The following is a 24,934-nucleotide window of genomic DNA, read 5'->3' as shown; positions in this document are numbered from 1 at the left end:
TGAAATGTACCTAGATAATGACACTGCAGTCAGTGCAGTGAGTGTAGAGCCTGCTGCTAATATGGGCAGTACATTACATTGTACAAGATGTTCCATAAAGATTACTATAGATCACCACTCACCACCTTAGCTGCAAATTGTTCCGCGCACTATGTTTAATCTCACTGCAAGGAGAGAGATTGACTCTGAGGGGTAACCTAACTGAGAATAGGAGTGACTAATAGATATTCAGTTTGCATCTATGGCTGTGTTTACACAGGCAGTACAATTCTGATATTTTGCCAATAATTGGTTGACTACAGTCTAGAAGACTGAGCATTCCCCTACTATTCTGAGATATCTCAGAACACATACTCAGTCTCTCTCGACATCTCCCTCCCTCCCTCCCGAGATCTGCTGCCGTGTCACAGCCGCATTGCCAAGGTAACAGCTATCTGACACCTGTGATTGGATTTCAGGGCCTTCTCCCTCATCGTGTATGCAGATGGTTATGACTCATGGTTGTGTTTTCATGGCAGCGGTGTCTATCCGCTGGCTGTAGTGTAGCAGCAGAAAAACAAACTGGGCCCAGAGGGGCGAGGATTCTCACACTGTTCCACCTGATTAAACCCGTTTATCCACATCAACAAAGACCAGAACATTGCGCATTTAAATATACTGAAGGGGGAGATGACAAAAGAGATCTGAATAGAGAAAGAGATCAAACCGTCATTGTCAGAAGCAGTTCATAAACTGCCCGGTGTGGACACTGAGAATTATACATTGAGAATGACCTAAAACAATTTCCCGTCAAATTCAGATGTATAAATTCTTAATTTTGCTAAATTTCTGTTGATTGTTTTCTCAAAATGTGGTCATGTAATGTTCATCCAAAATATTAAGTGATAAGGTAGTTAATGGCGTCATCTATCTGCTAAATGAGTAAGGAGAAAGTAATGCGTTCATATTATGTAACAGTATCAGCTGATTAAGGGCGAGGCCAGACTGGACCATTGATTTTTATCAATATCCTTGATTTCCAATGGTTTGTCAATGGGAGTTGTATGTTGACGGTCATCGGGGATGACGTGACCATAACCATAAAATGTTCATCCATTTTCACAGACAAAAATGCTGCGTTCAAAACTGGGAACTCGGGGGGGAAAAAACTAGCTCTGACTGGGTCAATTATTTTTGAACGGTCATCCAACGTTCCATGTCAGAAACACAGACATCTTTCTAGAGCTCTGACTTTCTGACCTGAAGATCACTGACGTCATGATTTGACCTAGTTTTTCCCCCCCGAGTTACCAGTTTTGAACGCAGCATTTTTGTCTGTGAAAATGGATGAACATTTTATGGTTATGGTCACGTCATCCCCTCATCAGAGCTTTTGGTCTTGAAAGCACCAAAAGCTCTGATGAGTTGAACTTTTGATGGGCTGATGGATACGTAACGATCCGTTTAGCCAATTACCCACACATTCAAGCATTTAAAAACGCCAAACAGACCACGGACCAAAATGTATCCGTTGTGATTTTGTATCCATTCTCCACGGATCATTCTGGCCAGGCCGTGCCCTTAATTTGATTGGTCAAAATATCGGAATTTTACTGCCTGTGTAAATTCAGACATAGATGCAAAGACAGAATATCTATTAGTAATTCCTATTCTCAGTTAGGTTACCCCTCAGAGTCAATCTCTCTCCTTGCAATGAGATTAAACATAGTGCGTGGAACAATTTGCAGCTAAGGTGGTGAATGGTGTGATCTATAGTATCTTCAGATCTTTATGGAACATCTTGTACAATGTACCTCGTTACAAACTTCGCTATCTTGCACCCATTTCAGCAAACAGGCAGTACCCTCTCTATATAAGCAAGGTAAAGCTGAAGTTGCCAACGAATTGGCCAATGCACCCTGTGTTGCGCTTACTACCGATGGATGGACCTCCAGGGCTACTTCTCAGTGACAGCCATATCACATTACCCCGGACTGGGAAATGACAAGTAACGTGCTACAGACACGCCCCCTTTACAGTGCCTTCAGAAAGTACTCACACCCCTTGACTTTTTCCACATTTTATTATGTTACAAAGTGGGATGCAATTCATTTTTTTGTCTACATTCTACACTCATGCTGGCTCATGTTCACGCCGATGTTTCCCATGGTTGTATCAAGTTGGCTGGACATCCTTTGAGTGATAAACCATTCTTGATACACACGGGAAACTGTTGAGCATGAAAAAAAAAAAAACAGAAGCATTGCAGTTCTTGACACACTTAAACTAGTACGCCTGGCACCTACTACCAAACCCTGTTCAATGGCACTTAAATATTTTGTCTTGCCCATTCACCCTCTGAATGGCACACATACACAGTCCATGTCTCAAGGCTTAAAAATCCTTCTTTAACCTGTCTCCTCCCCTTCATCTACACTGATTAAAGTGAATTTATAGCTTTCACCTGGTCAGTCTAATGGAAAGATGTTCCTAATGTTTTGTACACTCCGTGTGTCTTGATTAGATAAGTGTTCGACCCCCTGATCAATACATGTTAGAATCCCCTTTGGCAGCAATTACAGCTGTGAGTCTTTCTGGGTAAGTCTCTAAGAGCTTTGCACACCTGGATTGTACAATATTTGCCCATTATTCTTAAAATATTAAAGTTCAGTGAAGTTTGTTGTTGATCATTGCTAGACAGCCATTTTCAAGTCTTGCCATAGATTTTCAAGCCGATTTAAGTCAAAACTTGTGCTGCTGAAAAGTGAATGTCTCCCAGTGTCTGTTGGAAAGCAGACAACCAGGTTTTCCTCTAGGATTTTGCCTGTGCTTAGCTCAATTTTGTTTATTTTTATCCCCAAAAACTCCCTTGTCATTGTCGATGACAAGCATACCCATAATATGATGCAGCCACCATCATGCTTTAAAATATGAAGAGTTGTACTCAGTGATGCATTGTTGGATTTGCCCCAAATGTAACGCTTTGTATTCGTAAAAAAAAAAAAGTAATTTCTTTGCCACATTTCATGCAGTATTACTTTAGTGCATTATTGCAAACAGGATGCAAGTTTGGGATTTTTTTTTCTTCTTCTGTACTTCTGTTCTTTTCACTCTGTCATTTAGGTTAGTATTGTGGAGTAACTACAATGTTGTTGATCCATCCTCAGTTTTCTCCTATCACAGCCACTAAACTAACTGTTATAAAGTCAACATTGGCCTCATGGTGAAATCCCTGAGTTGTTTCCTTTCTCTCCGGCAACAGAGTTCAGAAGGGTGCCTGTATCTTTTTAGTGACTGGGTGTATTGATACACCATCCAAAGTATAAATAATAACAGTTTACACCTGAACTTATTTAGGCTTGCCATAACAAAAGGGGTTGAATTCTTATTAACTCAAGGTATCTCAGCTTTGCATTTTTTGAAAAACATAATTCCACTTTGACATCATGTGGTATTGTGTGTAGGTCATTTTAAATGCAGGCTGTAACAACAAAATGTGGAAAAAGTGGTGGGAATACTTTTTGAAGGCACTGTACAAGAGTCACACAAATGTGCATATTTTTCTCTTTGTAAGAAAACATACTAGCATAGGCCTATACAATGTCTGAGCCATGTTTGATATTGATTTCACACGCATAATGCACTTTATTTTAGTGTTGTTGTTGATGAATAGTCATGCGTTTTCATTTAAGAAAATCCAAAAGTGGTGATATTCCATATATGATCATATCAGGCATTATGACTCATGATCACATATGGAATCAGGAATACCAACACCTTGGATTTTCATAAACAAAATGAACTAAAGTAACTGTTGGAATTTCATTTTCCTGCTGTACCGAAATGTGACCCAAAACCGCAATACGTACCGAACAGTGGGTTTGGTGAACCATTACACCCCTAGTTTCTGACTAGTGAACGTGATAGCCAATATCCTAGGCTGTCACCATGAGTCCAAGTCAAACACAGTGAACCAGCCACAAGCTGACTCTGTATCCCACACCATCAGAGAAACAGAATAGGCCCTCAGAGTCAGGGGAAAGTTCCAGACCCAACATGCTAGCTAATGGATGACGTTTCAGAGGGCTCAGTGGTCAGAGACAAGAAGGTGAGGAACAAAAGAGGGCATGATCTTGGTTTCTCTGTGTGTGTGTGTGTGTGTGTGTGTGTGTGTGTGTCAGGGTTTCCATTAGCCGGTAATTAACAGATTTTGCCCCCCTAAAAATGATGAAAAGCCAATAAATCAAAAACAGTTGGCGGCCAAAATTACCAGGAGAAAAAAAACAAAACATTGATAAATAATGTATTTTTATTAATTGATTGAATGGTTCATTTGAAAATTTAGTGGAATTAAATTGGCCTGTGTGTATTTTCTTGGTCATCATGCATCTTCATCACAAGTTACACGTTCTTTTAAGATGTATTACCGTAACCTAAATGTGGTTTCGGTCATTCTGAGCACCGTGGGTAGATGCCCTAATGGGGTATGCACCCAATGCATATGGGTCCGTAAAATTTATCAAATTGCCAGTAAAGTAAACATCTTCCCAGTCACGTTGTCCGGCACCACATTTTTCTAACGGAAACCCTGGTGTATGTGGCCTGCTTCAGGACAGGACATCACAGCTCTGACCACTGAAAGCTCAGCCTAATAAATAGAAAATTCCTGAGTGAGGCCATAAGGGCGTGTTGAGGAGGAGAATTGCAGTGAAAGAGAGAGAGCTCATACAGGAGTTTTGAGAAGTGCAGTCAGAGATCAGGAGCCAGGGCCTAAAATTAAAATGCCAGCCACAGACATTTTACCCGCCAATGCCAAAATCTAATTTACCAGCCACGTTGGCAGGTGGTCAGGGCTCCACAGCGCGAGCGTTTCACTCGCGTTTGTGAATAAAATAATTAAGTATGATGACATTTATAGTAAAATAATTTCTGCAGTAGCTGTTTTGTTTCATAGCAGGTAAATTAAATCGCACATAGAACTATGAATCCTATATAGCCTATTCCACCTCGCGCTGCAACACTGCCTGGCTGGGGACAGGCATAAAAGTTGGTCTAATTTACTTGAAACAAATAAGTCTACTGAAGTGAGACTTTGTCCTTATGTTTCTTGGCTATTTACATTGTTTTGTTCACAAGCTAGGTTGTTTTTCTGTGTTTGAGTTTCAACTGCTAGGGAAGTGAAGACAATGCCTCTACTTGTCAGACTCAATCTCAGAGGCACAAACATGACGAGTCGCGTTTATGTGGTAACCTCCCACCCTTAAAGGGGCAGGTGAAAATGTTTGGCTCATCTGTGATACTTTGGTTAAAAGACTCTGGCCATAAAAAAATGAAATTAAACAATATACCACATTGATTAATAAGAAACATTACAAAGCGTGCTCATTGTTTTTTGTTGGTGTAATTTTAGCGGAAAATACATATTTTGGCTGATAAAAAAATCTGAGTTGCTGGTAGATTATTAAATCCACCTGCCAGTGGCTGATGGACCAAAAAGTGAATTTTATGCCACCCAGAGAACCCATATGGGAGTGTTGAGGAGGAGGGCCCTATCCACAAAGCATTTCAGAGTAGAAGTGCTAATCTAGGATCTGTACCTATAAATCTTATTCATTATAATCTAAAAGACAAAACTGAACCTAGATCAAATCAAACTCTGTCACATGCGCCAAATACAACAAGTGTAGACCTTACTGTGAAATGCTTACTTACAAGCTATGAAGTAGCTTACAAGCCCCAACAGTGCAGTTTAAGAAGAGTTAAGAAAATATTTACCAAATAAAAAGTAACACAATCAAATAACAATATCGAGGCTATATACGGGGGTAATTTGTACATGTAGGTAGGGCTGAAGTGACTATGCATAGATAATAAACAGCGAGTAGCAGCAGTACAAAACAATGTAATAGTCCAGCGGTCATTTGATTAATTGTTCAGCAGTCTTATGGCTTGGGGGTAGAAGCTGTTAAGGAGCCTTTTGGTCCTAGACTTAGCACTCCGGTACCACTTACCGTGTGGTAGCAGAGAATACAGTCTATGACTTGGGTGACTGGAGTCTGAATTTTATGGGCTTTCCTCTGACATCGCCAATTATATAGGTCCTGGATGACAGGAAGCTTGGCCCCAGGGATGTACTGGGCCGTACGCACTACCCTCTGTAGCGCCTTACGGTCAGATGCCGAGCAGTTGCCATACCAGGCGGTGACGCAACCGGTGAGGATGCTCAATGGTGCAGCTGTAGAACTTTGAGGATCTGGGGACCATTGCCAAATCTTTTCAGTCTCCTGAGGGGGAAAATGTTTTGTCGTGCCCTCTTCACAACTGTCTTGGTATGTTTGGACCATGATAGTTTGTTGGTGATGTGGACACCAAGGAACTTGAAACTCTCAACCCGCTCCACTACAGCCCTGTCGATGTTCCTGTAGTCCACGATCAGCTCCTTTGTCTTGCTCACATTGAGGGAGAGGTTGCGGTCCTGGCACCACACTGCCAGTTCTCTGACCTCCTCCATATAGGCTGTCTCATCGTTGTCGGCCATGACTAGCCCAGCCCAGCCATGACTAGCCCAGCCCAGCCCCGAGGCTGAAATGCAGTGAAACTAAAAGGCAGCACTTCCCATTCCGACCCATGGTCTCTGGCCAAACAGGATGGAATAAGCACTACTGGCTGCCTGTGCTGTGTGAGTTCGCCTGGCCTGGATAGAATCTGTCTTAATACTCCTTAAGGTCCGTTAGGAAACTGAGATGTCCCCGGAGACGGCCGCAGGTGTCAGTTCCACCGTTACATCACCATGGTTATGTAAGCACAGCGGTTAAACATTTTCCTTCAGAGAACAGAGGGCCAATTCTGAACAGCCTATTCCTGGGCTACTCAGTCACAATACAGGGGGGAGAAAGGAGAGTCACATGGAAGGACTTTGTGGCTTATCATTGTCAGCTTCCTGTGTAAGAGAGCGCCTGCCTCGAACGCAAATATGCTGCTGTTGCCGAGGATTAGGTCCAGATTTAGCGGCACATATACAGTACCAGTCAAAACTTTGGACACACTTACTCAGTCACACTTACGCAAGCATTTTTTGTTATTGTTTTTATACCATTTTCTACATTGTAGAATAATAGCAGACATCAAAAATATTAAACAACATATGGAATCATGTAGTAACCAAAAAAGTGTTGTTAAAGAAATCAAAATATATTTTATATTCTTCAAAGTAGCCACCCTTTGCCTTGATGACAGCTTGGACTTGATCTTTTATCCAAATAGGTGTGGTGTACAGAAGATGGCCCTACCTTGTCACAACACAACTGATTGGCTCAAACACATTAAAGAAGGAAAGAAATTCCACAAATTAACTTTTAACAAGGCACACCTGTTAATTGAAATGCATTCCAGGTGACTACCTCATGAAGCTGATTGAGAGAATGCCAAGAGTGTGCAAAGCTGTCAACAAGGCAAAGGGTGGCTATTTTGAAGAATCTCAAATATAAAATATATTTTTTGATTTGTTTAACACTTTTTTGGTTACTACAGTTGTGGCCAAAAGTTGAGAATGACACAAATATTAATTTTCAAAGTCTGCTGCCTCAGTTTGTATGATGGCAATTTGCATATACTCCAGAATGTTATGAAGAGTGATCAGATGAACTGCAATTAATTTCAAAGCCCTCTTTGCCATGCAAATGAACTGAATCCCCCAAAAACATTTCCACTGCATTTCAGCCCTGCCACAAAAGGACCAGCTGACATCATGTCAGTGATTCTCTCGTTAACATAGGTGTGAGTGTTGACGAGGACAAGGCTGGAGATCACTCTGTCATGCTGATTGAGTTCGAATAACAGACTGGAAGCTTCAAAAGGAGGGTGGTGCTTGGAATCATTGTTCTTCCTCTGTCAAACATGGTTACCTGTAAGGAAACACGTGCCGTCATCATTGCTTTGCACAAAAAGGGCTTCACCGGCAAGGATATTGCTGCCAGTAAGATTGTACCTAAATCAACCATTTATCAGATGATCAAGAACTTCAAGGAGAGCGGTTCAATTGTTGTGAAGAAGGCTTCAGGGCGTCCAAGAAAGTTCAGCAAGCGCCAGGACCGTCTCCTAAAGTTGATTCAGCTGCGGGATCGGGGCACCACCAGTACAGAGCTTGCTCAGGAATGGCATCAGGCAGGTGTGAGTGCATCTGCACGCACAGTGAGGTGAAGACTTTTGGAGGATGGCCTGGTGTCAAGAAGGGCAGCAAAGAAGCCACTTCTCTCCAGGAAAAACATCAAGGACAGACTTATATTCTGCAAAAGGTACAGGGATTGGACTGTTGAGGACTGGGGTAAAGTAATTTTCTCTGATGAATCCCCGTTCCGATTGTTTGGGGCATCCGGAAAAAAGCTTGTCCGGAGAAGACAAGGTGAGCGCTACCATCAGTCCTGTGTCATGCCAACAGTAAAGCATCCTGAGACCATTCATGTGTGGGGTTGCTTCTCAGCCAAGGGAGTGGGCTCACTCACAATTTTGCCTAAGAACACAGACATAAATAAAGAATGGTACATCCTCCGAGAGCAACTTCTCCCAACCATCCAGGAACAGTTTGGTGACGAACAATGCCTTTTCCAGCATGATGGAGCACCTTGCCATAAGGCAAAAGTGATAACTAAGTGGCTCGGGGAACAAAACATCAATATTTTGGGTCCATGGCCAGGAAACTCCCCAGACCTTAATCCCATTGAGAACTTGTGGTCAATCCTCAAGAGGCGGGTGGACAAACAAAAACCCGCAAATTCTGACAAACTCCAAGCATTGATTATGCAAGAATGGGCTGCCATCAGTCAGGATGTGGCACAGAAGTTAATTGACATCATGCCAGGGCAGATTGCAGAGGTCTTGAAAAAGAAGGGTCAACACTGCAAATATTGACTCTTTGCATCAACTTCATGTAATTGTCAATAAAAGCCTTTGACACTTATGAAATGCTTGCAGATGATGCAGTGATATATGTGCATGCAAAGAGAATACAACAAGCTGCAAAAGAACTCACTACTGAAATGGTCCAGGTTACAAAGTGGCTCAGTGACTCGTGTTTGCATCTCAATGTGAAAAAAACTGTTTGCATGTTCTTCACAAAGAGGGCAACAGATGCTACTGAGCCAGATGTCTATGTGTCAGAGGAGAAGCTCCAGGTGGTATCAGATTTTAAGTACCTTGGCATCATACTTAATTCCAACCTCTTTTATTTAAAAAGCATGTGAAAAAGGTCATTCAAATAACCAAATTCAACCTAGCTAATTTCCGATTTACATGAAATTGTTTGACGACAGAAGTAGCAAAACTTTACTTCAAATCTATGATACTCCCCCACTTAACATACTCCTTGACTAGTTGGGCCCAAGCTTACTGTACAACATTAAAATCTATTCAGTCTGTCTACAAACAGGCTCTCAAAGTGCTTGATAGGAAGCCCAATAGCCATCATCACTGTTACATCCTCAGAAAGCATGAGCTCCTGAGTTGGGAAAATCTTGTGCAATACACCGACGCATGTCTTGTATTCAAGATCCTAAATGGCCTGGCTCCCCCTCCACTCAGTATTTGTGATAAACAGAAAACCCAAACATATGGCAGCAGATCCACAAGGTCTGCCAGGAGAGGTGACTGTATAGTTCCCTTAAGGAAAAGCACCTTTAGTAAATCGGCTTTCTCTGTGAGAGCTTCCCATGTCTGGAATACACTGCCATCAGACACACATAACTGCACCACATACCACACTTTCACAAAATGCATGAAGACATGGCTAAAGGCCAATCAGATTTGTGAACATAATCCCTAGCTGTATATTGCCGCTTTCCATGTTGTCTGTAGCTTGTGAGGTATGGAAACACTTTGTTGCTTTTATGGATTTTGTCTTGTTGCTTTTTGTTCTATGTTGCTCTGTATGCTATGTCTTGCTTGTCCTGTGTGTGCTCACTGCTCAATGATTGTCTATATTGTAATTGTTTTTAATAACCTGCCCAGGGACTGCGGTTGAAAATGAGCCGGCTGGCTAAAACCGGCACTTTTACTGAAACGTTGATTAATGTGCACTGTCCCTGTAAAAATAAAATAAACTTAAACTAAACTTGTAATTATACTTCCTTATTCCATAGTAATTTCTGACAAAAATATCTAAAGACACTGAAGCAGCAAACTGTGAAAATTAATATTTGTGTCATTCTCAAAACTTTTGGCCACGACTGTACATGAGTCCATATGTGTTATTTCATAGTTTTGATGTCTTCACTATTATTCTACAATGTAGAAAATAGTAAAAAGAAAATAAAGAAAAACCCTGGAATGAGTAGGTGTCCAAACTTTTGGCTGGTACTGTACTCAATGCTGATCTGAAGACTGATGTGTGTGTTCTGTGGATGCTAGGGAGACATGGCTGAAAGGAACTCCTGAACACCCATTTTACCACTAAATGCTGGCTACTTCGAGCAACCATCCCTATTATACAAAGACAGACAGGCAAAGACAAACAGGCATGCAGACAGAACTCCTCCAACAACTCTTTACTTTCTCTATTCTCTCAAGTTGTCTTTGGCTTGGGGCCAAAAAACAATATTCAACATTTAGACTGCCTTGAAAAGCAACACTGCAGTATTTCCAGAATCTGTTTCATAATCTCTCCTTTTCCATGGCAGTGCCAGACTCAGAGTGGCTGGAATAACATTAAACCCTTCTACTTCCTCATTACTGAAATACAACAGAACATATTTTCAGCTTAACACATGCAGGGCAGAAGGGAGTTACCTAATTATTACATTTTAGGTAATAACAACCAAAGACCATTATGCCTTGACATACGGGCTCCCTACCTCCAAGCTTTTAGCTGTTAACCCATGCAATAGGGTGAGTGAGGTTGTATATTAGGCCCAGAATAGAAGACATTTCGAGGGGATAATGGCGAGAAGGGCCTTACCTGTTCGTTGATGGAACTGTAGTCGTTGGTGGTAGAAACGTCATCGTCCTCCGAGTCAAAGAACTCCTCCTGATTCTCTAGCAGCTCCGCCAGGATGCGGCTCACTGACTCCTGCTCCTTCAGGTCCTCCACATCTGTGTCTAAACTAGAGTTACAGAAAATATGACCTCAGATCAGCCGTTATCATAAACACACATCAGTGTCTAAACTACAGTACAGGCAAGAAATGACCTCAGATCAACTGTGATCAACCTTCATAACTTAAAGGACTTACACGTCCATGTGTAAACTATAGTACAAAAACAGAGAGGGAAATGACCTCAGATCCGCTGTTATCCCAACCATCACACCTTACAAAAATACAGTAGCTTATTGCATCATTATGTTTGACTTCAGATAGTCATCTGATGTGAAGTCAGATGACTAAGAAATACATGTTAGTAAGTACACAATGATATAGCCTCGGTATTGTTACTTTTATTTTTTACATTAGGTTATTTAGTAAATATTTTCTTAACTCCATTTCTTGAACTGCATTGTTGGTTGAGGGCTTGTAAGTACGCATTTCACGGTAAGGTCTAAACCTGCTGTATTCGGCGCATGTGACAAATAACATTTGATTTTGATTTGAAATAAGTATTTCAAACACGTATACGGCTAGTGGTATTATAATTAGATTCTGGCATTGACAGAACAGCTGTTATCTCCCTGAAGTCAACAGAACACGGCCGTTTTCAGAACATTGGCTACAGATGATCTCTAGTCTAGAAGATTCTTTTATTATTTTGCAGAGCAAAGCAACTCCTCAAGTGGCTCCAAAACACGTCTGGGTGTCATCTGGGTTTGGTTATTTATTTCAGAATATAAATGAACGTTACATAATTAAGCAATAAGGCCCGAGGGGGTGTGGTATATGGCCAATATACCACGGCTAAGGGCTGTTCTTTTGCTCGACGCAACGCAGAGTGCCTGGATACAGACCTTAGCCGTGGTATATTGGCCATACTGTATACCACAAACCCACGAGGTGCCTTATTGCCATTATAAACTGGTTACAAACATAATTAGAGCAGTAAAAATATATTTTTTGTGTCATACTTGTGGTATGCAGTCTCATACCACGGCATTCAGTCAATCAGCATTCAGTGCTCGAACCACCCAGTTTATAATTAAATATAATTTGTGCTCTATAACCACTTATGAGCAAAAGTGGCAGCAAAGTGAATGAGCCATCGATATGCAGGTATGAACAAGTACTTAGGATGGAACAAGTACAACAGGTATTTAGGATGGATAGTTGATGTGCTGTCACTATTGTTGGTCGTACTGGAAGATGTCGGGTCCGAAGACGGCGGCGAGGGCTCCAACGCTCCAGCTCTCCTCCTGGAGCGAGGCCACGCTGGACAGGAAGCGGCACAGGAAGCGCAGCAGGCTGTAATTGACCTGAGGCAGCTGCTGGAGGAAGTACTTCATGTTGCGGGCGAGCTCCTCCTCACTGCTGTAGTCTGGACAACACACAACAAGGGTTTATAGATGATGCTGCCAAGGGAACAAAGTAAGGTGAGAGGGCAGGTGGAAAGCTAGAGAAGGAATAATGTGCAGTACCTGTATCGGGAGTACAGGTCAAATCCACAGAACATCAACAGGAGGATGAAGAGGTAGGGGACTGTGGAGAGGTGAATGATGAAGAGGACTAATATTAACGTACCTTGGTAGAGCTGCAGGATGTGGGCCTGCATGCCTGCAGGGATGATGGGCTCTGGGAGCTCCTGCAGAAAGAGACGGAGCAGGCTGACAGCCGAGGCCAGGTCTGCCTCTTTCTCCAGGTCCACCTCCTCCCCAGAGTCATAGCGCTGCCGTAGCCACTCCACCCGCTCCGCATTACCGTTGACCAGGAACAGCCCTTCCAGATCCAGACGCCCTGAGAGCAACACAGAGGCACAGAGGATAGTAGTCACTGGCTCAGTCCGCTTAACAGTTCTTGACGAATGAATCCTCTATGGACCATATAAATGAGGACTGTGAATACAGCATTAATTCGCTTTGAATGAGTAGAATGGCCGCTTTACTTTCTCAAACAGATTCCACAGTGATTTAATTACACAAATAAACTTCTCAACTTGTCATTTCCCAAATGGGTGAAATTGCACCATTTCCTAGATTTGTAGTGATACTACAATTAGTGCAGATGTACTAACAGCTCAATCACAGAGCGTATTAATGTTGGGGAGGAAGGAATTTTATTTTACCAACAATCCCTTTCAGTGAGTGTTGGTGGTTGTGTTAGTGGCTTCCTGTTTCCAGATGCAGCAGCCAGATGACATCATGCCTGTCTGTTGAATCAATTCCCACTATTGAAGCAGGGTGTGTACTGTACACAAGGAAGTCCACAACCAGGAAACAAAGAACGCAATCATTACACTGTCATGTCATTCCACAACTCTGGGTTGTTCCACCACAGTGAATGATGAGATCTGCCACTAGGCTTTGTTCATAGTGAGCTGCCTGGTTAAAGAAAACAGTGGGCGGTAACTGTAAGGGAGAGCGCTCTGGTATGTGACTTGGCCCAGACCAGGCCCCCTGCCCACCTCCCCTCCATACCCAGCCTAACTAACCCCACTGGGACTCCAGCAGCAGGCCCCCTGCCCAGCTCCCCTCCATACCCAGCCTAACTAACCCCACTGGGACTCCAGCAGCAGGCCCCCTGCTCACCTCCCCTCCATACCCAGCCTAACTAATTAACCACACTGGGACTCCAGCAGCAGGCCCCCTGCCCAGCTCCCCTCCATACCCAGCCTAACTAACCCCACTGGGACTCCAGCAGCAGGCCCCCTGCTCACCTCCCCTCCACACCCAGCCTAACTAATTAACCACACTGGGACTCCAGCAGCAGGCCCCCTGCTCACCTCCCCTCCACACCCAGCCTATAAAACCCCACTGGGGCTCCAGCAGCATTTCGCTGGCCTGGTCTCCTGCTGCTCACAGAGGTCTTATTAAGTTACAGTGATGGCATCCCGTTGAGTGCTAACAGACAGATTCATTTCTGGACTGCACAATTATCATTAATATGGCGACTGGCAGGTGAATGAAAGGTGTGTGTGATGTATTACAGCCTGATGTCAAATGGAATTCAGTTGACTAATAAGCTACCTGGAGATAAAACAAGTTGAAATGCATAGGAGGAAGTGAGAATCCCTGTCATGGTAATAGGAACTGAATGGATGTTTATGCCTGTGGAGTTGCAGCATTATGCCTGTGTTGGATTGACTAGCTCATTTTTCCCCCACGCCCATCCTTTCATAGTTTAAAAGGAGTCGAGGTTGGTAAAAAAAAGCTATGCAACAGAAGAAGCATGTGAGAAGAGAAGATCTCTAAACTACATGTTTGGTTCATCATGTTGCAAGGAGGACAGTCATGACTAAATGTTTATTTTTCAGCCAGTAGTTTGGCTAGGCTATATGGAACATGAGCAGATTCTTCCTAAATAATAACCTACACCCTATCATCTGTGTGTGCATGTCAATCAAGTAGAAGCGTCGCCAGTGGGGATTGATTACAGAGGCTGAAATGACGACAGGTCGAAGCGTGGCCAGTGGAGATTGATTACAGAGGCTGAAATGACGACAGGTCGAAGCGTGGCCAGTGGAGATTGATTACAGAGGCTGAAATGACGACAGGTCGAAGCGTGGCCAGTGGAGATTGACTACAGAGGCTGAAATGACAACAGGTACATGTTCATCTAAAGTACCGGAGAGAGTTGTCAAAACAATCCACGACGATATAAAACAAGACAGTGGCAGAATAATGGGATTTACAGTGCACGTAAAAATATACCTCAAGGTAAATGTGATGCTCAATGAGGTGATTCATTTGCCAGAGAGAGAGCATGTATTTTGGAGGTCCCATCTGTGCAGCTCTCCTGTGTTGCGCTCGGTCGATAGACAAGAAATAAGGAAAGGACAGGAAATAAGGTATTGGACGAAGTACTGGCTCCCGTTTGATGCCTGAGGAATGAGTCTCTCATTAGAAATACAACTTGTGAATGTCCCACTCACCATGCTCTTCGACGTACTCTACAATGTGCCTGACCAGTAGGGGGACCTCCTGGCCTGGCTGGCCACTCTGCTGCACCTCATCTAAGGGAACCCCAAAAACCCTGGCTGGCGTCAGGGAGTGGTTGGGGGAAGGAGAGAGGCTCTTCCTCATCGCTTCCACAGCCGAGCTGCTTCCGAAGGTCTGGATGTCCGCCACCGCCAAACACACACCAAAGAGAGAGAGAGGGAGAGACACTGTCACGGGCTGTGTTCTCCATCCAACATACATATCTAAACACACACAGGGCAGCCAGTGTGGTTGTTATCAGACCCAGCTAGCGCTGAGCCAGTGTAGTTGTTATCAGACCCAGCTAGCGCTGAGCCAGTGTAGTTGTTATCAGACCCAGACAGTGCTGATCCAGTGTAGTTGTTATCAGGTCCCAGCTAGCTCGGAGTGAGTGGGTTATTAAGTAGTGTTATGTGCATGTGTCTGACAGCCATCAGAACAAGCATTGATAGTTACAATGTTAATGGGAGCAGGTGCTTGTGCTTGGAGCGCTAGCTAGGCTACACTTCAGTGACGGGTTTCAGTGTTATGTGCCCTATTAAACAAACACACACTACCCAGGCCAGCGACCTCCCTAAAGAATGGCTCTACTTAAGCAATAAGGCCTGGGGGGGGGGGGTATACGGCCAATATACCACGGCTAAGGGCTGTTCTTACGCACAACGCGGAGTGCCTGGATAGAGCCCTTAGCCGTGGTATATTGCCATAAACCTCAGAGGTGCATATTTGCTATTATAAACTGATTACCAACATAATTAGAGCTGTAAAAAGAAGTGTTGTCATACCCGTGGTATACGGTCTGATATACCACGGCTGTCAGCCAATCAGCATTCAGGGATCGAACCATCAAGTTTATAATACAGGTCAGCCTTAGTGCATATTAGTCTGAAAACAAATCCAGATCTGACCCATTCACACATCAATGACTGACTGCAGCCTCTATTCAACCACAGCAGTGTGTTGTGGCTCTCCATTTGTTCTAAACATGTTGACAAAAATGTTAGCTCAATGCTCACACAAACCTATATGTTGTTGTACTCACCGTTCAGCACTTAAAACACCCGGTAGTTCACCTTATTTTCAGCACCACTCACTAGCAGTGAATCGAATGGTCATCTATGGCTGCTTCAGGTTATGGCAAAAGATGAGCCTGTAGTTCCTCATTGACAGACCGCGAATCCTGATCAGGACTTCAGTAGCTAAGCTGCAGGAGAGAATGGAGAGAGTAAGAAAATAAAAGTGTTTGAAAGAAGCTGCTTCGTTAGGTCCAAGACTTTCTATTATATAGACAAGATAGTCAAATGACCGCTCGAACAATGAAAATACATGTCCTCAAAGATGGAAGGCAGGTAGGAGGCAAGATCAGGTGGGACCATTCTAAAGTTGTATCCCATCTAGACAACCCATGTTAAAATTGAATCTTCGTATCAGGTTAGGAGAATTTACGCAGCAGGTCAGGAGCTTTAAGGTAATCATACCCATTAAGACCACTTTCATATTTGGATTCAAATAATTAAAAAAGACATTTTCTGCTGTTTGTTTCAACTAATTAATCTAGTTGTTATATCCATAACCTTTTTATTCTAAGACAATCAAATGTTTTATTAAGTTGTTGACAATTGTGTAAGTTCCACATTTCAAAGGCTCCCCGCAGATAAACATATTTCTTTTTTTTTACCTTCTAAGATAAGTGATCATCTTTTATCTAAAATTAAGAGATGTGCTGATATATGCACAGCATATTTTATGAGCATTCATTACTATTTCTTTCCAATTTAAAACATGGGTTTTTCATGCCATCAGTCGTGCCTGTATGTCCCAGTCTCACAGTAGCAACATCATTCGGTTAACTACAACAAGATAATTGATTTCAGGCATTCACAGATTACATGTTTAAACACATTGTCTTACTTTACTGTTAAAGTAACCTTGCATTGTTATACTTAATAAATTACATTTTTGTACATTTGAAATTTCTCAGGTGGGCTTAAAGGGTACACTAACACAAAAAGCCTTCCCTCTATACCAGGGGTCTCCAACCCTGTTCCTGGAGGGCTATCCTCCTGTAAATTCAGTCCAACCTCAGTTGTAACTAACCTGGTTCAGCTTATCAACCAGCTAATTATTCGAATCAGGTGTGCTAGATTAGAGCGAAAACCTACAGGACGGTAGATCTCCGGGAACAGGGTTAGAGCGAGAACCTACAGGACGGTAAATCTCGGGTACAGGGTTAGAGAGAGAACCTACAGGACGGTAGATCTCCGGGAACAGGGTTAGAGCGAGAACCTACAGGACGGTAGATCTCCGGGAACAGGGTTAGAGCGAGAACCTACAGGACGGTAGATCTCCGGGAACAGGGTTAGAGAGAGAACCTACAGGACGGTAGATCTCGGGTACAGGGTTAGAGAGAGAACCTACAGGACGGTAGATCTCCGGGAACAGGGTTAGAGCGAGAACCTACAGGACGGTAGATCTCCGGGAACAGGGTTAGAGCGAGAACCTACAGGACGGTAGATCTCCGGGAACAGGGTTAGAGAGAGAACCTACAGGACGGTAGATCTCCGGGAACAGGGTTAGAGAGAGAAGCTACAGGACGGTAGATCTCTGGGAACAGGGTTGGAGCGAGAACCTACAGGTAGATCTCCAGGAACAGGGTTGGAGAACCCTGCTCTATACAGAATGTAAATGACAAAGCAATATTGTTCAATAATAACTTTGCACAATATTGTAGTCTATAGTGTATATTTATACCCCAAAACATTAGTTTAAATATTTGAGTAGACTTTGCTATGGTCTTTTTCACCATAAATCCCTGTTCCAATTACATTTACATTTTAGTCATTTAGCAGACGCTCTTATCCAGAGCGACTTACAGTAGTGAATGCATACATTTCATACAATTTCATACATTTTTTTTTTTTTTTCTGTGCTGGCCCCCCGTGGGAATCGAACCCACAACCCTGATGTTGCAAACACCATGCTCTACCAACTGAGCTACAGGGAAGGCAATTAAGCCCAGTATGCTCCTATTAAGCCCAGTATGCTCCTATTAAGCCCAGTATGCTCCTATTAAGCCCAGTATGCTCCTATTTGCATTGAAAAACACATGGTGTGTTGATTTCCCTAATATTCAATGAACATGAGCATAAATGTTTTTTTTTGTTCAGATTTATGTTGATTAAAACACATCAAAACTACAGTTATGCACATTGTGCATCTAGCCAGGCTGCCTTTACCAAGATTAGAACCAGTTAGAAAACTCTAAGACATTTGGAAAGGACAGTCATTGATGCAGAGCTAGAAGAAAAAGACCAGGGTTGAAGGACAGAGATAGAAGACCTACAAATGAGGGACAATATGACTATTTGGCAACTACTCATGCACTTTTGGGTGGGGTCATAGTCATATGGCCGTCTTTATTCATCCACGTTAAGAAGACAAATTGAACTAATTAACAACAACAGCAGTACAGCAAATGTGAATCAGCTTTCAGATAATTCATTGAAAGTTGTGTGTGTTATGGTCTTGTTGCATAGCTTCTTATCCACAGCAGGCCCAGATTTGTGGTCTAACCAAGCAATAAAACACTTGATTCAACTAATCATGTCTTGATTGAAGTCTATGATTAGTTGAATCGGATTTGCACTGGTCAACAACAACTAAAGCCTAAGTCCACATTGATCTCTGTGGATACGACTGGACATACGTTCTACTTTCATGAAGAATAGCAATGACCAGTATATTTGAATAACTTTAGAGGAGATTAATTTAAATCACATTTTACATAGTCGGTTTGTAAGTTTTGAAAATTTGGAAATGAATTAAAATTGATTATTTAAGAGGTGGGCTAATTTGGATCACCCATGGGCTTAAAGAGTACACTCGGTAACCATTAAACCCAATCCCAACTTTTCACCTATTTTATGAAACATTTGTCTTAAAAATTTAAATTAATCCTAAAACCAGGCTAGCGTCATATGATCTATTAATCGTAAAAATCAGGCTAGCGTCATGCGTTAACAAACCCAGATGAAGTTCCCACTCCAAGCTCGAGTCACTGTCATGGTGTGAAGGACATTCTGACTTTCCAAAGGGAAGTGATGTGACATCACCCTGCATCTCAAATAGCACACTATTCCCTATGTAGTGCACAACATTTGACCAAGGCCCATAGGGTAGTGCACTATATAGGGAATAGGGTGCGATTTGGGATGCACCATTGTCAACAACCTCTATGAAGCCTTGGTTTATTACAGTGTGCGATTTCCACGGCCATGCAGCATGTTCTTAAATCAGATGTGCTTTAAATTAGGCAAGGGTCACAGACCAACTTGATAGAAAGCTGAGCACAATCTGTGGGACTCATTTAAGATACTCTTTGAAGAAGTAAGGTTTCAGACGTCGTCGGGAAGATGGGCAGGGACTCCGCTGTCCTAGTTGGTTCCACCATTGGGGTGCCAGGACAGAGAAGAGCTTTGACTGGGCTGAGCAGGAGCCGACCCCCCCGTGGGGGGAGGAGAGCGGGCCAGACAGAACCACCAGGCAATGAGCTGGTTCCTTATTTCTGGCTTGTTCTGCATCTCATTTGCCAGGCCTAGCAGCAGGCTCACTTAGGCATTTTTCAACAATTAAACATCACTAATGCTAATGACATTTCAACAAATGAAAAAAAACTGAAAAGGCTTAACTTAATCTGCTGAAATCATGGGAGTTTGACAGGTTATGGTCATTTGAGAAGCTCACAACTCCATTGAGACTTGAGTTCCAATCCATTACCTTACTCAAACACCAACATGTGATTTTCTCTTATCTGATCTCCAGAAGTGATGAGGGGTTGTGAGTTGGTGGCAGTGTTGAAAGCAAGTAGAGAGCACAACGGAGATGAGGTATGATGACTAAAACACACCCAAGTCATTGACTTCCACCTCGCCAGATTACTATTGTAGGGCTGAGGTGACCGCAAAGTACTGCCTCACCTAACCTCTCAGTGGTACTGGCATGGAAAGAGAACAGGAGATGTTGACAGAGGTTTCACAGCAGGGCAGTGTGGTATTGACTGGAGGGAAGATGGGAGAAGGGTATAGGTTAGGAGGACTTTGACAGAGACCCTATCTGCAATGTCAACACTACAGTTGACCACAATGCTCTTCCTGAGGTTGAACTCTTATTGCGAATGGACTCCTACTTTCTAATTGAGTGTCAATAATATAGGTAGAGAGAGATACAACAGGGGGTAGTAGGGATGGGCCAGGGATGCTATGTTACTGTTGCCTGATCCTCCCATGGTGTTAATAACTAGATACTCTAAGGGATAGGAATGAGAATGGCTTGTTATTTAAACCAGAGGCCAGGGTGGCAGAGGCTGCGTTTACACAGGCAGCCCAATTCTGATCTTTTTTCCACAAATTGCTCTTTTGACCATTCACATATTTTCATAGAAGTTAAGAGCTGATCTGAACGGTCAAAATACCAATTAGTGGAAAAAAAGATCAGAATTGGGCTGCCTGTACATAAGTTCCAGGTTACAGTGCTGATATACATGTATACAGGTTGGCAATAGATTGTTCTGTAGATCTTACTGAGTAAGCATATGGAAACAGACAATTGGACCTAGTGTGCCTTCCGGCTACTGCAATGTCTCACACAGTCACAATGCCATCTTACTGTCTGAGCATGGGCAGAGCTAATCATATTGTTGCATTTGCATACAAATTCCATCTTTGATAAGGATGTCAGCCATCTGTGAAGGCTTGAAGTATGGGTGTAGACATGAAATGCCTGCGCCTTAGCCGTGTTGGTCTGCTTGCCTTAAACAATGACATTCTGATTATTGATTAAGCATCGACTTTATTACCTCTGGCTCAAATAAAATAAAATCAGCATTAAAAAAAACACCCTTGTCAAATCAATGATATGGAAAAAGCTTATGGTGTGCTTGTCTGGGACTACAATAAAACGTGTACTGTTGGGGGTACAAGAGGACTGGAGTTGGGAACCACTGCCCTAACACGTAGGCAAAGCTTTTTCAAAACAACAGCAGGATATTTGTGTGTGTGAATTTAATATCTTCTGCGAAATTACCCTAACCTCACCTGAACCTACTAAAATCAAGACCATGACAAAACTACACAGAATGACGTTGCAGACAGAAGCTCCCTTCCAGAGGGCTCAAAGAAAGTAACAAGTGAATTGTAATAATGGTAAGCGCCTCACCAAGGCATGAGTCATCGTGACAAGAGGCAGTTACCATAACACTAGGCAGATCAAAGTCTGGAATGTTACAACAGAATCCATCTCCATGAGCAGTAGTGGGATCATTCCATTTTAAATACATGAACTCAAGATAGAGCAGAATAATCATTTGAAACAAACTGTAAATACATCCAGAATTTTCCAGAATGAACATTTTAAAAGTAATTTCCTGAATTGACAAAACATTTAAATTGAAGTCGCCCCCTAAGAGCATCAAAGAAGCATCCCAAGCTTTGGATCCTACCGGTCCAGAAGGCTTGGAGCTCTGCTGTGCTTCATACATAGTGGGATCAAATCAAATTTGATATCACATGCGCCGAATACAACAGACCTACGTAAGTGAAATGCTTACGAACAAGCCCTTAAACAACAACGCTTTAAGAAGTTAAGAAAAATCCTGCGCCTTCAACTCCACTGCTCTCTCCACTCACAACAAGAAAACAAAATGGCCTCAATATAGCAGTTGTCAGATGGTGCATCATCCCAACATGTTCATCTTCTGCTGCCAAACACTTCCCTGCCTACGGACATTAGATTACATCAGGTTTTCTAACATTTCACTCATAAAGCTGAACAATCAAAATAACTTATTTCATGGGTCTAGTTATCACGACAAGACATAAGCCTAAAGACATAGGAACACTTTCACTCAATACAAAGTGATAGACAGTCACAACAGCTGCAGTATGTGGAGGGGAGAATTCATACTGGTGCACCACCTGGTTCACAACTGTCCATCTACGCTGCCAGGGACGGCGATGGAAAGGAGTGGCAAATCCAAGACCAGGAGGAGAGTTCACACCAAACAGAGAAATCCCCTGGCCTGATAGACAGCTGATGGCTGTGGTAATCCGAACAGAGACATTCAGCAGGTTTAAAGTACAGGACACCTCAACGCATCTTCTACAAGCATCTGATCACAAGATAGGCCTTTGGATATAGGCCTACCCAGGTAGGGGCCCCAAGAAGCCAAGTTATTCTAAGGCTCGCCTTTTTCTGTTGAGAGAACCTCTTGGGTTAGCAGGTTAGTTTCACGCTCATCGGTTTCAGGCTTTTTAGACGTCCTGTCCTAGGCTCGACAGGGAATCTGACCAGATTTGGTTATGCTTGGCCCGTTTCCATTACAAAACAATCCTCTAGCAACAATTTCACATGGCAGGAGGCTGTGCACTTAGTGACTTGATGTTCCTTTCCTGCCATTCTTCAATTTATGGGCGGCAGGTAGCCTAGTGGTTAGAGCGTTGGACTAGTAACCGAAAGGTTGCAAGATCAAATCCCCGAGCTGACGAGGTTAAAAATCTGTCGTTCTGCCCCTGAACAAGGCAGTTAACCCACTGCTCCTAGGCCATCATTGTAAATAAGAATTTGTTCTTAACTGACTTTCCAAGTTAAATAAAAAGGTGAATCCAGGTGAAAGCTATGATCCCTTATTGATGTAATTTGTTAAAACCTCTTAAGGATTGGCCCCTTTTAAAAAAAATGTTCACTTAAAATGACATACCCAAATTTAACTGCCTGTAGCAAGGATATGCATATTCGTGATACCATTTGAAAGGAAAAACTTTGAAGTTTGTGGAAATGTGAAATGAATGTAGGAGAATATAACACATTAGATCTGGTAAAAGATAATACAAAGAAACTTTTTTTGTACCATCATCTTTGAAATGCAAGAGAAAGGTCATAATGTATTATTCCAGCCCAGGGGCAATTTAGATTTTGGCCACTAGATGGCAGCAGTGTATGTGCATCATTTTAGACTGATCCAATGAACCATTGCATTTCTGATAAAATTAGTAAAGACTGCCCATATGTGACTAATTGGTTTATTAATAACTTTAAGTTCATAACTGCACTCTTTTCAAACAACGGCATGGCATTCTTTCACTGTAATAGCTACTGTACATTGGACAGTGCAGTTAGATTAACAAGAATTTAAGCTTTCTGCCAATATCATGTGTCTATGTCCTGGAAAATTCTTGTTACTTACAACCTTATGCTAATCGCATTAGCCTACGTTAGCTCAACCGTCCCGTGGGGGACCCACCGATCCTGTAGAGGTATCCACTTCCATCAGTGTAGATAAAAGGGGAGAAGACCGGATAAAGAAGGATTTTTAAGCCTTGAGACAATTGAGACATAAATTGTGTATGTGTGCCCTTCAGAGGGTGAATGGGAAAGACAAAAGAGCAGGGGACATGATAACATTGCATTTGAAGCTAGAAATTGTTGGATGTGGAGACCTGGCATTGATTACTCCAAAGAAAATGAAGAGCAGAGGACATGACAACAAAGCTTTTTAAGCTAGATATTCGTGTTGGATGTGGGAGACTTGTCTATGTACTGCAGACTATTCTGAGTGACCATTCCATCATATTTCAGGCATCAACTGTACAATAATTTAAAAAAAGTATTTGTGAAAAAACTAAAATGCATGTTGGGGTCATGTCATAGCTATGTCTAATGTTAACATGAATACTAAACCAAAATTAAAACGTAGCTAGCGATCTCTGGAAGGGCTAATGGTAGCTTGCTGATTAGTATATTTGCGACTTAGGTTGTTAAAGGGTAATGGAAAAACTTCAGGAAGTAGATCCAAGCAAAGAGATGTTTTCAGTCCACTAATACTAAACATGTGCTTGTAACAGAAAAATCTCTATATTTAGTATTTTGATCTTGAACAATGTTTATTAGAAGTCTGGGTAGCGCCATCTTCAATTTCCATACTAATGACTGACGCCAATGCGTCGCTGGTAGGAGTGAGCAAAATGTGAGTTTTAGCGTGACTACCGAAAGTGAATTCTGCCACTGGCAGGCACCTTTCCTTTACTGGACCTGAAAGGTTTCTCACAACTGACAGCTCAGTCACTGAGATCAGGACATCAATAAAGGTAAGAAAATATGTTTTTATTTTGGATATCTATATGCACATTTGAGTATTTTCAGATGAATTAGTCTGTGAAATGAAATTGATAACAAGGCGAGTAGACAGGCTATAGTAATTATCTAGCAAGCTAACTACATAAAAACAACATAATATATCAAGTTCTGTGATAGCTAGGATTCCTAACAATAGTAAGCCTGCTGGATGTTGATTGCAAGAATGTATGTAGCCTAAGCCTGAAGATATGATCACAAATGTGCCTCTATTTATGCGTGGGAAAACTTGAGAACAGATTTTCCAACAACAACAAATACTTTGAGCTGATTTATTGGTAATTTTAGTGTTATGTCCAACAACAAAAAGCATATACCTATCTATAACGACTTGAAATCTAATGCTGGTAGTCAGCTTTGTAACTAAACTATCCTGGTGTAGCTGGTTCATGACAGCTACTTACATGCATACATCATATTATTTCAGTTATGGACTATCAGATAACATTGTTATATGTTCTCAAATGAAAACCTTTGGATAATAAAATGTAACTTTGTCGCCTTGCAAGCCGATTGAAAACTTGTACAATTCCCTTTATGTGCTACTTGGGGAAGACGAGGACAAAGAGGATGAGATTGAAATGGAGGAGCTGGAGGAAGTTAGAGCCACCATGTAGTCCCTCTCAGCTCAGATTTTTGACTGGAAAGTAACTGAATGTACTATTAGGCATATATATATATATATATGAATTTTTTTTTTTTTTTTTTTTTTTTAAATAC

At 42.2% G+C, this 24,934-nt stretch overlaps 1 protein-coding gene across 1 annotated transcript in view; it reads right to left on the bottom strand.

Moving 5' to 3' along the window:
- The window catches only part of LOC106611968 (protein FAM13B-like), an 80,276-nt gene that overhangs the window by 44,794 nt on the left and 10,548 nt on the right, over positions 1-24,934 (bottom strand). Inside the window, 5 exon segments of the mRNA XM_014212686.2 lie at positions 10,928-11,072; positions 12,255-12,432; positions 12,636-12,848; positions 14,983-15,163; positions 16,071-16,232. Of these exon segments, the coding sequence (XP_014068161.2) occupies positions 10,928-11,072; positions 12,255-12,432; positions 12,636-12,848; positions 14,983-15,133 (687 nt within the window). The 5' untranslated portion in view covers positions 15,134-15,163; positions 16,071-16,232.

This window comes from Salmo salar, chromosome ssa09 (assembly GCF_905237065.1).
Source record: "Salmo salar chromosome ssa09, Ssal_v3.1, whole genome shotgun sequence".
Taxonomy (NCBI): Eukaryota; Metazoa; Chordata; class Actinopteri; order Salmoniformes; family Salmonidae; genus Salmo; species Salmo salar.
The sequence above is the reverse complement of the archived record's forward strand: the minus strand, read 5'-3'. Positions and strand labels throughout refer to the sequence as shown.